This window comes from Canis lupus, chromosome 16, assembly GCF_048164855.1.
Source record: "Canis lupus baileyi chromosome 16, mCanLup2.hap1, whole genome shotgun sequence".
NCBI classification, from domain to species: Eukaryota; Metazoa; Chordata; class Mammalia; order Carnivora; family Canidae; genus Canis; species Canis lupus.
This window is the reverse complement of record NC_132853.1, coordinates 48,020,824-48,035,804: the sequence shown is the minus strand read 5'-3', so window position 1 is coordinate 48,035,804 and position 14,981 is coordinate 48,020,824. Positions and strand designations below refer to the sequence as shown.

At 37.3% G+C, this 14,981-nt stretch overlaps 1 protein-coding gene across 15 annotated transcripts in view; it reads right to left on the bottom strand.

Moving 5' to 3' along the window:
* Positions 1-14,981, bottom strand: part of BPTF (bromodomain PHD finger transcription factor) — a 153,225-nt gene that overhangs the window by 41,267 nt on the left and 96,977 nt on the right. For 11 of the 15 annotated variants that reach the window (XM_072781102.1, XM_072781101.1, XM_072781108.1 and 8 more), the window contains 6 exons: positions 11,757-14,052; positions 7,377-7,501; positions 6,245-6,373; positions 3,323-3,473; positions 2,845-2,968; positions 99-345 (listed from right to left, as the gene is read on the bottom strand). In XM_072781102.1, the coding sequence (XP_072637203.1) occupies positions 99-345; positions 2,845-2,968; positions 3,323-3,473; positions 6,245-6,373; positions 7,377-7,501; positions 11,757-14,052 (3,072 nt within the window). The remainder of the gene's footprint in view (positions 1-98; positions 346-2,844; positions 2,969-3,322; positions 3,474-6,244; positions 6,374-7,376; positions 7,502-11,756; positions 14,053-14,981) is intronic. The other 4 variants (XM_072781103.1, XM_072781109.1, XM_072781112.1 and 1 more) reach the window with 1 other exon arrangement.

Sequence of the window (14,981 nt, the reverse complement as noted above, 5' to 3'; positions counted from 1 at the left end):
ACAATTTTCTAAAGAAATGTTTCATTTCAGTAGGTTAAAGGAATGAAATTTCTTTTCCTCGAATGAAAGTAATCTTTTCTTTAATAACAGTTGTATACCTGAATTTGACTGGCCTTGCTTAACCCACGTAGCAAAGGTCTGATGGAAGTTCTTATTTTGCTGGAATGTTACTGTAGCTGGAGATCCAACTTTAGTGGTGAGTACCATTTTCGTTCCAGTTGTAACTGAGCCACTTATGGGGGCCACCATAACTTTCTGTGCTGGAGAAATGGTACTAGTTGTACTATTTGTTGGGGAAGTGGTAGAAGCTGCAATTACTGAAGGCTTCTGCTGTTCCAATCGTTTCTAGAAAAGTTAGGGAGAGAAAACATGAACCAAAATAGTTCTAAATAAAAACAGTACCATTCTGCAACTAGTCCAGCCACAATTTCTCCAAATCTAAAGAACTGCACCAAATTGCTAAAATATTTTATTCCCGAAAATATGTCCTTATAAATTTGCCTTTAAATTTAACTTCCTGGAGAAGGCAATATTTTTATGGCTCTAAATCACATATATTTTATTCAAAGTAATAAGTCTTTCATTAAAAACCAAGAACAACCAAATTTTTCCAGCCTGTACAAATGTGCAAGGTTTCAGAGTGCAAATAAAAGAGACATGGGTGATCTTACTGGAGACAGGAATGCTTTGCTACTCAGTGGTGGAATTTAGAGCATAGAGCAAATGATGGGAACTGTAAAAGGTTTTTGTTTACTACAAGATTAATTTATCCAAATATAAAAAAACCAAAAAAAAAAAAATATAAAAAAACCATGTCAATACTTAAATAATCACTATTCAAGTTGACAAACAGGTAAGCAAGCAAGCTGAAAATTATTAATGAAATATCTTTTCCAAACTTCTTATACTACTCAGTTCAAACATTTTTACAGAAAAAATATTTTAGACTATTTTATGAAGACAGGTATAATCTGATCAGACTATAGGGTTTTTAAAGACACTTTGTATATCTTTTATTATAAATTGCCAACATTTCTGGACCTTACCAACATGACGATATAAGCTTCCACGTGTAAGAACAAGAGGCGGCACTGATTTTAAATCTGGTGGTGAATACTTTATCATCATCTTATTTACTGCTCAGACCAACCCAATACAGTTGCTAGTATTGTAACTTACAGATGACAAAACTGAGACTCAGAGAGATTGTGTACCTGGCCTGGGCAGAGCTAGTTATTCGTGGGTTTGAGAGGTGTACTAAGATAAAACTGTAATGGTGAACTGTCTCTTGCCACTGGAAACTGCTCACCAGTGACATCACGGTCAATCCATATATAATTGCTTTTGTACACATCCTACACACCTGAATATAATGTGAGATACTTCACATAGCCTCTCATTCCTCAGAAGAAAAGTTTAGTTTTGGATACTTAGAGATGTTATCTGACTGAATCAGTTAAAAAAAAAAAAAAAGGAATGGAACATATATTTAGTAGCTATTTCCTGAGGGTATGCATTCAAAATTGGAAAGGTTGACTGTATTTGTAAATAACCATTTAAAATAAATTTTATTTTATTTATTTATTTTTTAAAGATTTTATTTATTCATGAGAGACACAGAGAGAGAGGCAGAGACACAGGCAAAGGGAGAAGCAGGCTCCACGCAGGGAGCCCGATGTGGGACTCGATCCTAGGACTTCAGGATCACGCCCTGGGCAGAAGGCGGGCGCTCAAACCGCTGAGCCACCCAGGCATCCCTAAAATAAATTTTAAAAAGTAAAACATTAGGTTTCACTAGAGAGATGACAAAACACATCCATAAAACGAAAAAACCATTAAGCTAGTTTTTCTATGAATGGACAGATAGACATGAAAAAAATCCAAAAGTTATCGCAAACTTTGATATAAGGGAAGACATTAACCTATAGTAATCTGATGTAAAAGATGTATAAAAATTTATTTATTTATTAAAGATGTATAAAAATTTATTTTTAAAAAAATTTTTTTTTTGATGTATAAAAATTTAAAAGAATGTTTTATAAAGGACAGGCCAGGTGGCTCAGCGGTTTAGCGCCACCTTCAGCCCAGGGTGTGATCCTGGAGCCTGGGGATCTAGTCCCATGTCGGGCTCCCTGCATGGAGCCTGCTTCTCCTTCTGCCTGTGTCTCTGCTTCTCTTTCTCTCTGTGTGTGTCTCTCATGAATAAATAAATAAAATCTTTAAAAAAATGTTTTATAAAATGTGAAAGGAAAAAAGTAGTTTGAAATGAATACTTTGGTTGATATAATAAGTAATTTATATTTGGTTGATATGTAGTTTTTAAATACTATGGGTAACTAAGTTAATGATATTGTAAATAGACCTTTATCAATTTCACCTACACCCTAAAAGTTTACATATTAAGGTGGCTAAAAAGTTTTATGGTATTTTCTCAAGAGAAAATAGGGGTAATCATCCTTTATGTGGGCCCCTAATATTCAGGCACATAGAGTACATTATGTATAGCGTGGAAATGCAAAGAAACCATCAGTAGCTTTATGATCCTCAATTATAACAACTCATAGAGTTTTAGTACAACTTGCTTTTTCATAGCCAAACAGAGATGGTACAGACTGGAATTTGCAAATTACTCACCAACACCTCAAGCTAATGTAACATTGTGTGTCAACTATACTTCAGTAACAACAAAAACTTACCCATTGAATTCTAGAGATAATAAATAAAACCACATGAATATACCATTGTGCATGCACAATAATATACCACTATTGTGCTTTTGGTGTGCATGAATTTGACTAACAATGTCAATTCACTGCCAGGTGGGACTAGTACCAACTCCCCCACCTGCTGGACAGCCAAGCGCTGCTGTCTGAGGTGAGCCTCCATTTGGGCCTTGAAGTCCTCTGCCTTCTTCTGTTCACTAACCTTAGCCTGTTGCTCAACTGCTTGTGCCTTTTCTTTCTCCACTCTGCAGAAGGAAAAACAAAAGAAGAACTTTATCAGACACTACACTATTAGGCATCTGGTACAAATTATTTTTTTTGGTATGAAATATTAAGCAAAATCTGGTTGACTTAAATATTATGAAATCAGTTCAATTTAAAATAAACGTTAAATTTAAGGTAATTAGAAACTGACAAATGGATAGAACACATTGAAATTAGAAAAAGGACTTTTAACAAATGATCTGTAGCTTGCACTTAAAAATCAAAAGTTGAAGCAAAATTAACTTGGATATCCTGAATAAATTAATGTGGTAATTCTGTAATTCTGAAATGGTAAAAGCTCCAAATATCTGATTACATGTTAACCATTTTCTTACCTTTCAGCAAACGCCCTGATCTCCCACAATTCCAACTCTTCTTCTGCTACCCAAGTCTCGATAATAACAGGGCCAGTTTGCTTGGGCGTTTCTGGTCTCTTTGGCCGCAATGCACTTGATCGAAGGCCTTTCCTCTGAGGTGTAGGTGTTTCTTTAGAAAAGAAATCAGAATATTTTAAGCAATATAGCTTCTAAAATTACAGTACTTCTAGAATCTCTTCTTACATCATGAAAAACAGGAGTTGCCAAACTTTCTCTTAAAGAGCCAGATGGTAAATACCTTACACTACGCGGGCCAGATGGGCTCTGTTACAACTATTCAACTGCACCTTTGTATCATGAAAAAAGCCAGAAACAATACATAGGTGAGTATGTATGGCTGTGTTCCCATCAAACTTTATTAACAAAAGCAAATGGTGGGTCAAAGCTCATGGGCCAGGTTTTTTGGCCCCTGATATAAAAGGCCTAGGGGTCTTTACACACAGTTTGTTCCATCTGCCTGTAACACTATTTCTAGCCTCCATCCCCTTCACTTGACTACCACCTATATATACTTCAGACCCTGACATGGATACACATCCTTCAAGAAGCATACTATGTTCCTACCACAAGTCAGGCTGGGTGACCCTGGCATATACAACTCTGGCAATGTGTATTTTCCATCGCAATGAGAACGGAGGACTTTAAAATTGCTCACGTAAAAAACGGATCTGAACAAGTACAGTAAAATCTAATGGTAAGATTTAAAAATAAAAAGTAGGGAAAGGCAAGCACTGAACTGTCCCATTCATTCAGGGAACAATGAAGCAGCCAAAGAAAACAGAAACAGCAAGTAGGACCTGGGTTATCCAAAGTATTAGGAGGCAAAGAAAAGTGACCCAAGAAAACTGGTTGTTTGAAAGCTCTGGGGTCAATAATGAAGACTGGTCAGAAACCACCTGTTCATCTGTTTCTCTGCTCATCAACTGAGATGTCTCAGTTCCACAACACTGTTTTAAATTATGCTAATTTTCACCATCTGCTAGGATGGCTACACTTTATTAAAGTTCTTTTTAAAAAAGCTACTCTCATTTATTCTCCAAGATGAACTTTTGAATTTTTTTTTTTTAAGATTTATTTATTCATGAGAGACACACAGATAAAGGCAGAGACATAGGCAGAGGAAGAAGCAGGCTCTCTTTGGGGAGCCCAATGCGGGGCTGGATCCTGGGACTGTAGAATCATGCCCTGAGCCAAAGGCAAATGCTCAACCACTGAGCCACCCAAGGTGTCCTGAACTTTTTAATTAATTCAATCAAATATCAAAATTTAAATTTATACATTGGGGGACAATTATTTTTATTATTAAATAGTATATTTCTAAGGAGAGTAATCTCTTTACCCATTTTGTAACAGGTTTTTATCTTAAATGTTTTTATTGCATATGTGAAATTAAATTATTGATTTTAATCTATTTATGTCTCTTGAATCTGGTCACCTCACTGAACTCCTTTTAGCATTAACAGTTTTGAGATTCTCATGTTATAGAATTATAATATTATAACCTCTTCTTTGGTTGAATCTCATTCTTCCATGTACTTGCTGTCCCATGCTTATCATTTGGTTGCTCTATAAACGTTTCCTGAATCACTCTTTATGCCTCTTAGATTATTTCTACCCTGAGAACTGAAGTATTTCACAACAGTTTTAACCCTTGAATCAACAAATGTTCAGGGACCACTTATGTGTCAGATTTCAGCAGCAGGTGTTAGGACTACAACAAACTAGACAGACTTGGTAGTTGCCCTCTTGGAGCTGATGGTCTGGTGTCAATCACTGCTCTACATCTTAATTATAAGAGGTATTATTATTTAAGACTTATGTATTTATTTTGAGAGAGAGAGTATGCACAAGAGCATGAGCAGGTGGAGGGGCAGAAGGAGAGAATCTTTCAAGAAAGAAGACTTCCCTCTGAGTGAGGAGCCTGACATGGGGCTCAATTCCACAACCCATGAAATCATGACGAGCTGAAACCAAGTCGGAGGCTCAACCGACCAGGCCCCCTAGAACCCTTGTAAGAGGTATGATTATAGTTCTCTGTACCCTCCCTATGCTTGGCAAAATGCCTATAGGTATCAATTTGTGTCTAATGAAATCTTGTTATGTTTATTGCTTAAATATCATTTTTAAAAATATAATAGATTGTATTGAAAAGACATCTTTTTCAAAAGTGGAATAAAGAATTAGGAAATGAGGGCAGCCCAGGTAGCTCAGCGGTTTAGCGCCACCTTCGGCCCAGGGTGTGATCCGGGAGCCTGGGGATCAAGTCTCACGGCGGGCTCCCTGCATGGAGCCTGTTTTTTCCTCTGCCTACGTGTCTCTGCCTCTCTCTCTCTCTCTCTCTCTCTCTCTCTCTCTCTCGGTTTCTCATGAATAAATAAATAAAATAATTAAAAAAAAAGAATTAGGAAATGATTATAATCAAATTTTAATTTTTTAAAAAGATTTTATTTATTTATTCATGAAAGACACAGAGCGAGAGAGAGGCAGAGACACAGGCAGAGGGAGAAGCAGGATCCATGCAGGGAGCCTGATGCGGGACTCGATCCTGGGTCTCCAGGATCACACTCCAGGCTGCAGGCGGCGCTAAACTGCTGCGCCACCGGGGCAGCCCTCAAATTTTAATTTTTTAAAAATATTTTATTTATTTATTCGTGAGAGACAGAGAGAGAGAGAGAGAGAGAGAGAGAGAGAGAGAGAAACAGGCTCCATGCAGGGAACCTGATGCGGAACTCGATCCCGGGACTCCAGGATCACGCTCTGGGCCGAAGGCAGGAGCTAAATAAACCACTGAGCCACCCAGGCATCCCCTCAAATTTTAATCAGTAAAAGACATGGCTAACAGGTCAATAACAAAAAAATAGAATTCTTTCTATTTCTTACCTTTTGGTGCTTCTGGAACTCCAATGGGGCAAATGATTTTCCGGATACAATATTCAGATCGAATGCCATAAGGACCAACATCTCGCCTCTTAATTATCTCTGTTGTTGTGATTTCAGTTTCAGATGTTTCTATGGTGATTTAATCCACACAGTATTAATAAGTACCTAAAATATTCAGAGACTAAAAAGGTACAACATCTGGTGCTTTAAAAAGGAGACATATGTGGAATAAACTTTTAAAAACATTTGATTAATTAATAATTTCAGGACCATTGCTGGAGTGCAAGAATACTGAGTTTCTTCCTCACTTAAAATTTCTAAACTGAGCAAAACACTGTTTGGGGGCAGCTTAATTTCTGGTGGCAAAACAGTCAAAATAATAAAAGAAGAGAGATGCAGCAAGCATAGGGTTCAGTTTAACTGATCTATACCATACAATAATAAAGATTTTATTTATTTATTCACAAAAGACACGGAGAGAGGCTCTCGAGACACAGGTAGAGGGAGAAGTAGACTCCCTGCAGGGAGCCTGATGTGGGATTCAATCTCAGGACCCTGGGATCACTACCTGAGCCAAAGGCAGATGCTCAACCACTGAACTACCCAGGTTACCCTCCCCTTTTTTGGTAAAGATTCATTTATTTTGGGTGGGGGGTTGGGGGAGGCAAAAGTGAGAGACAGAAAGAGAAAGAGAGAGAATGAAAATGCATGTGCAAGGGAGTGAGCGTGCAGGGGTGTGGGGAGAGAATCTCAAGTAGACTCTGCACTGAGCACGGAGCCCTGATGTGGGGCTCAATTGCGTGACCCTGAGATCATGCCCTTTTGACCAGTAAGTCAAAATCAAGTCAGACACTCAACCAACTGAGCCACTCAGGTGCTCCAATGAAGATCTTTTAAAAATTCAGACTCGAAAAAAAAAAAAAAATTCAGACTTGTTCACATATAAGTGACTCACCTTATAATTTGAGCCCCCCTCAACCCCCAGGATTTTATAACATGTGCTGCCTAACTTTAGCAAAGCTGTATTAGCAAAGCTATATTTTTAAAACACAAGCATTATATTTTAATAAATAACAGAAATATTTAGTGAACTATTCTTTTCAACTTAAACTAGCAAATAAAAAACCCTTACCTGTCCGTGTAGTCCCTCCTCCTGGAGGAGCCTTGGCTGCCATGTCATCCCATCTCAGGCTTGCCCACAGTAACCGTAACATAAGGCTCACTCCAGCTAAGGACTTTACAGTCTGAAGTCTATACCTGAATGAAAAACCCAAGAAAAACTACATATGTATTGTGTACATATGTGTGTACACACACACACACACACACACACACACGCATTCTATTATTAGACTGAAGACCTATTTCTTGCTTCCATTATTATTTTAATAATTATAATACGATTCTGTAAGCACTTTGACTATTATACATCCCTTAATAACTTAACTTTTTCCCCTAGGCATAACATGCATTTAACAACTTAAAAAAGGGTTTGTAGTCACTTCAAATGCCACATAAATTTATAAAATGAGCATGTTTCATTTTAATACTGACGTGGCAAGAATTAATGTTAATTTTATACATTTAGCCTAATTCCAAGATATATGTTAGAGAAATTATGAAAGATAATAGAGATATAATTGTGTTACTAAAGATGATAAAAGAATTTTGAGAAAAAGGATAAAATCTTAACTGACTGACTTAGCTAAAACAAATTGTTTAAATTTTCTCAAAATGCAAAACAAAAAAAGACCCCCCTGCAAATCCAACAAGACCTTTCCAAATGGACAGAAATTTTGCATCCAAATGGTGGCTCTGTAAAACATGAACTATTGGATGATGAATACCTGCTATTATTAATGAACACTTTTAACCACATTAATATAGTTTTAGAATTTTACAATACAATGAGTAACAAAAAGGACAATACTCTATCAGTTACTGATCAGGAGACAAAGGAATCTCTTTGTTCAGTTTTTTCCTAAGCATTAGGTGTAAAATTATTGAACATTTTAGATATTCTTTTAAAAATAATATTAAAGATACATCTCAAATTTACAACTTAATGAATATTATGTCCCAAGACAGAACCAACTATAAAACAATGTAAAGAAACCCTAGGGTAAAAAAAAAAAAAAAAAAAGAAACCCTAGGGTATCAATTCTCTATTAGTGTCATCTTTGTATAATTAAACACTGTTGACATTTCCACGTACTTAAATAAACACACTTGTTTACATATACAGAAAATCTATAAAACTAAAATAATTTCCTCCCCTAACAGAGGTAGAAGGTAAACCTTAAGACAATTTGTATTTGAGAGGCAATGCTTTCTATTCTGAACATTAAGCTGGGAAAATAAACAATGTGAGAAAGGGAATGCTCCAGCCAGAAAATTGCAGCTGCTTTTCAAATCCCCATCTCCACCTGTGACACCAAGATTTCCTTTGTCGTGCTGTCGCCCTGTGAATCCTCTGACCTGGAGTACAGTTCTTAAATGGGAGGGTCAATGTTATCTAGTGCAGGGATGTCCCAGGAAGGGGGAAAGTATGTGTCATGTTCAGACCACACCCCATAGAAATGCCTAGGGAACTCTGAATGCCAAATGGATATGTATTTTGGAAGAGAAATGTTTCTCATTCTCTCCCTTCCTCAGATCACTCACTACAGCCGAACAGCAACTTCAATGCATCTTTGTTTTGCAATGGAAACACCACCAAGTGGGGAATACACCAAAAGCCTATTTGTTCATGTATTCATTCAAAAAATACTTGAGTGCCTTCTATATGTGTCAGACTAACTGAAAGGAGCTGGAGGCAGGGAAATGAATTATAATCTGCTCTTATATCCTCAGGAGCTGTCAGAGAAGCATGAGGAGCACATGACTTGGCTCTGGGATGGGGATCAGAGCTTTGCTAGAGTCTCAGAGGACAAAGATTGTGGGAATAGCCAGGGGCACACACATGTTCAGAAGGAAAGTGTACAACAGTACACACCTCTTCCCAGAAACCACATCTGGTATGCTCTGACTGCAGGGCAGGGATGTGGAAGCGCAGCAAGAGACGAAGCTGCCATGAGAGAGGAGGGCAGAGGCAGAGTGTGCAGCACCAAATGGAAGGATAAAAGAAGAGCGTTAAAGGCAATCTGCATTTAGGCCTCTGAGACTTATCCAGAATAGGATGAGTTATAAAGGGAAATACTTCTCAGAGACATGGTGCACAGGTGACAGACGCTCTCCTCCTCCCAGGCCTGCAGTTGTAGTTCACACTTTGAAGGCTTGCTCTGCTCCGTCAGAACATTCACAGGATAGATTTGGCTTTTAGGAGGATTATGTGGCCAGCACTGTGAGACAACTACTGGTTCAAAGTGATAATGAAACACAGAATCAGGGCCCAGGAAAAAGGAAGTAAGGGAATGGACAGTGTGGAGGAAAAGAGAGGCCTAATGGATTGACAAGACAAGTTTCACTTTTCACTACTGCTCAGCCTTAACATTAAATTAATAAATATCAAACATGCACCTCCTGGCATTCTTAGCTTCTACTCTAAGCATCAGACAGATTTTTTTATTTTCAAGTGTGAATATAAAAATGCATTTCACATGCATGGTTTTTATAGCAATACACTTTTAAAAAATGCATTCTAAATCAAGAATACTTTACATTATTTACCCATGCCCCTGTTAGATACAAGGGATTATGTTTCCCTCAACTTCAGCAGATTAAGACGTTAGCACGTATTTGACAGCAATATCTGTTTAAAATGTACAGGAAGGTATCTCCTTCCATTAAAAAATGAGAAATTAACTAAACAGATACCAACTGTGCCCACAGTGCATATTAAAACATAACAATTCAAGGCTCCTGAAACCCAGCCGTGCAGAAAAGGGCCCTGGGCAACACTTGATCGGAACTGGTTCAGAGAAAAGTGCTTCCCAGTTGAGCCTACCTTCCACTTCAGAAAAGGAAAGCGCAGAAAGGTTGGCCTCCACCACTGCCAGGTCATTTTAGTTAAAGTATTTGTACATAGTAACTTTTCCAGTGGGAAAGAAGTTACCTGCAGGACAGTCAAGGATACACTTTGGGACCGCTCTCAATGAAGAAAGCAGAAAAGTGCAGAGTAATCCTATAAATCCATGAACTGTAATGAAGAGTTCCTTGATTCCCTGCAGGATTCTGCAAATCCTTCATTGCAGGCCCTGCAGAGAAATTGTACTTTTCAGCTGTCTCTATTGAATGTGTAATGGAGTGATATTTTAATTCAAATCAAAAAATGAGTTATAAAAACCTTGGTCAAACCAATTGTGACTGGTCATATTAATAAGTTAACTCCTTTAGAGAGAGTACTCATTTACACTTTGTTTTGTTTTGTTTTATAATACTGGCTAATTATAATATAAAAGAAATAAAAAAAAGGCATGGTTTTAACTTAAAAAAAAAAAAAAAACTGGAACCATAGTAAAGACACACAGAAACGAAGCTTAAAGTGAAATGGAATCTGTTCAGTCACTTGAAGTAACTGCAGCTTCCTATCAAAATCTAGCAGCCATCAAGACTGTTCCTGACTCACAAGCATGCCCCACAGAACTCTTATGTTTTCAGTGTTTATGTTCCTCCATCCTTTCGAGTTGTGAGGGTGAAAAGATAAAAAGACAAGGACATGAAAAAGGACAAAGCAAGGACAGATATGTGAAATGTGATATAGCAGAATACAGTACTGGACTGGGGATTTAGGAAAACTGGGCACTATTCCTAACTCTGTCCCTCTGTGGCCAGAGGTAACTTATTACACATCTATAAAAGATAAGAATTTCTAAGATCCTTTCCCAAAATGAAACTACATGATCTTACAACTGCCAACACTATGTACTTATGACTCATCCCCAAAGCTTAATGCCCAGAAAATTTTAAATTAAGACTATTTCTGGGTTTTAAAAAATCTCTAAGGAATCTCAGAGACCTCTCCTCACATAAATAACAGAGAACTCCAAAACAAATGTTTATCATGCAAATAAATTATTTTAGGAAGATTTCCACATTATGATGAACTCGGTGTGATTCACAGGCATGTTTCCTATGTCTTATGTTTCTATGAATTACCTAATAGAAATAAAATACAAACATTCCAGAAAGTGGACTATCCAAGTCTCTTATTCTCATTCCCAAGGCAAACACATGGCAATAACTCAGAAAGTTAAACCACAAAACCAACTATATTTGACATGTTTCTTCTGTCTTGAGGAAAGTAAAACTCAATTTCATTTTAAAGATTTAGATCTTTTCAAGTCTCTTAACATTTTCCCCTAAAGTTTTACCCTAAGTAAACTTGAGTACCTCCCAGCCAGCCAAATTCAAGATTCTCTGTTATCTTATTTCCATTACTAACCTGGCTTATTAAATTTCTGCTTCCCTGTCTCTTATTATCTCATTTTTTTTCTGTAAAAAATGAGATATGCTTACTCAAAAATGCTTTTAAGACTTTCTCCCTTCCCCAAATACATTTTAAAGTACATACCTCCAAGTGATACCAAAGGTTGGTCTAGGAGAAGGATAAGGCCATATGTCCAAGGCAGGTTTTGCATTGTAATTAAAATAAGGGACTTCTCGGATTCCTCCTTTCCTGGCCAACTTTTTTAAGTCATCATTAGGTAAAACAAATATGCTCTTCTTGCTGCTCTTGGTGACAAACTTTCTATACGATGGCAGAGCTGTACCTGAACGAGTCTTCTTGGGTCTTGAAAATTTCATGAGTTTCACTTTATCTCTTGTGGAATACTCTTTGCTCACGGTCATAGATGTCACTAGAGTGCCCCCTGCAGTGGTCAGCGAATCTGTCACTGTTGTGGTGACCACAGTTTTGCTCTGCTCCTTCACAGAGATGATGTCCACACTGCTGCCTGTGGAGGGTGTGGATAGCTTTGTGACTGTTGTAGTGGTGGTTGTGACAGTGGACTTGGCACAATTTTCTGTGGAAGAGACCACAGTCTGCTTATCCCCTTTTGCTACTTTGATTACAGTTTTTGATTCTGTGGCCACCGTGGATGTCATGGTGGTGACTTCTGTGATAACTGTTTTTCTCTTAGACTCTCCGTTGATATTTTCATCTCTGTTGGTGGGCAGACCATTTTCATCAACGAAATCATTACTGAGGTTAGATTCCTCTCCAGAAGTAATAGGTGAGGGAGTAACTTTCTTAACTTCTGAGGTTTCAATTTCCATATCTTCTACCTGATTTGTTGAACTGTTTTCTGGACAAGACAGTGGAGGCATGGTCTCAGACTCTTTGGTTGATGGCAGGGTGTCTAGGCCATCTTGGTAGTCGCATGCAGCATCTGAAGATCTCAGTAAACGTGATTTTGTTTCCAAGTTGTTTTTTTCATTAAAATCTTCCATGATGACATCGCCATTCATGAATGGCTTTACAGCAGATTCTTTAACAGTCAATGACTTAATATCATTTTCAGGAATTATTTTATTTATATTATTAAGCTTTGATTCAAGATCACCACTTGCTACTTTACTCGCAGAGATTTCTTTCAAGGATTCCCCTTTTAAATATGTTTTGGGTTTATTATCTTTTCCATTTATTTGATAAGTACTTGCTTTCTGTCCTTTCTTTTCAGACTCTCTATTTTCATTATTCTTTCTGTCAGTGCTACTTTTTAGATTGATTTGATCAATACATTTATTAACTGATCTCTCCTCTAATTTCTGTTCTTGACTTGGCTTCCTACCATTTGCTTCAGTTACCTTACCCTGTGGTCTCTTATAGTTGCTAGTGGACTTATCTGGAACAAACTCACGTTTCAATGGTTCCAAGCCTTCAATACCTTGTTCTTGAGTTACAAATTGCTCAGAAAGACTTTCATTGCTATTCTGAACAATCATATCTTCTTCACTGCTGTCCTGAATAGACATAGTATCAGAACTATTTTCCAAAGTGCTGTTATATTCAGAGATACATCCTAGTTTTCCTTCAAAGTCTACTGCTTTTGACAGAGATGGGAGATCTCTATCATCAGTACTTTTAGGTACTGATGGAAGTGAAGGGCTCTGGGAAGGAGAAACAATGGTGTCATTATCCTCCTGTATGAGTGTTTTTTTGTTCTTATAGATCAAAGTACCAATTCCATCTGCACTGGCTAGTTTGGAGTCATCAATGAGAAAGTCACTTCCTCTTGTTTTAACCTTATTAAGTTCCTGGCCTTGACTGGTAGGTTGAGAGAGACTCTCATTTATGTCATTTCCAACAGAATTCTGTTTCTGACAGTTTGTCTCTGGGCTCTGAATGGAGATGTCATCTAACATTTGCTCTTTTGGATAAAGTCTGTTTGTTGTATGATCAGGATCATTGATTCTAAGAATTGAGGAATCGCTTTGTGAACATCCTCGAATCACATCTTCAGTTTTACCATTACTTGTGTTAGGGCTTTGTTCTTGTCTAAGCGAGTCACTTTGACACCCTTCTTTTGCTTTTGTTATTACTGATGATTCAGAAAGGCTTTTCAAAGAACTTGTACACGTCTTCCCTATACCCTTAATTCCACCCTCCAACTTCATTTTCTCAAGGCGCTGTTTTTCTTCCAGTGTAAACTGTTTAACTCTCCTTTCAAGAAGTCCATCTAGTTTGGATGATTTAATTTTCTTTTTATAACTAGTCCTTAGATGGAAGCCCTCACTGACATTGACCACATCTACTTGAGAACCTTCCTGACAGTTTATATGCGGCTCTGTTTTCACATCATCATCTATCTCCATTGGTTCTTCCTTAAAGGGTTTCTCATTGTCAGAATCTAAAATTTCTTGTACATCTGTGAAACAAACACATTTATGTAAGTGCTAACTTTTAGTCTCAAATGTGGAATTCACAATATTTTTATTTTAAAAACCACCAATGTTTATTTTCATTTCACTCACGGGGCTTCAGTGTAAATATACATATTTGAAAGCTCCTGATACATGATTAAGATAGGTCAATGGACAGGGCTAAACTTTATAAAAGGTTAAAAAACAGACATTTTGTAAATATTTAAATACTCTGATTCTTAGTATCTGAAGTTGGAATGTTAAATGAAAAATTACTTAGCATGTGACAGTTACCCCATACTCCAGTACCTTCATGGAAAATTTTATGTAAGATATTTCATAGTCATAAAATATCTTAAGGCTTATACATTATCTAGCTTACCTAGTTTTTAAAGAATGACTTTTCACAAAAGACAGTATAAGTTCCTCAGAAGGCTGGACACAGAGTTATTAGCTCATGACCTAGGATTCCACTACTAGGTCTTTACCCAAGAGGGATGAAAACGTATGTCTACATAAGAACCTGTACAAGGATGTCCTTATCAGTATTCATAATAGCCAAAAAGTAGAAACAACCCAAAAGTCCATCAATTGATGAATGGATAAACAAAATGTGGCACGTCCATACAATGGACTATTATTCAGAACTAAAAAGGAATGATAAAATGCTGACATATGCTATAACATGGGTGAATCTTGAAAACATTACACCAAGTCACAAAAGACCATGTATTATGTGATTCCATTCATACAGAATATCCAAAATAGGGCCAATCCATAGAGACAGTAAGTAGACTAGTAGGCTGGGGGGATTTAGGGAGGATTAGAAACTGGGTACTAAGGAGTATGAAGTTTATTTTTGGGGTGGTGAAAATGTTCTAAAATGGACTGTGGTGACAGCTGAACAGCTCTGTGAAGTACTAAAAACCACTGT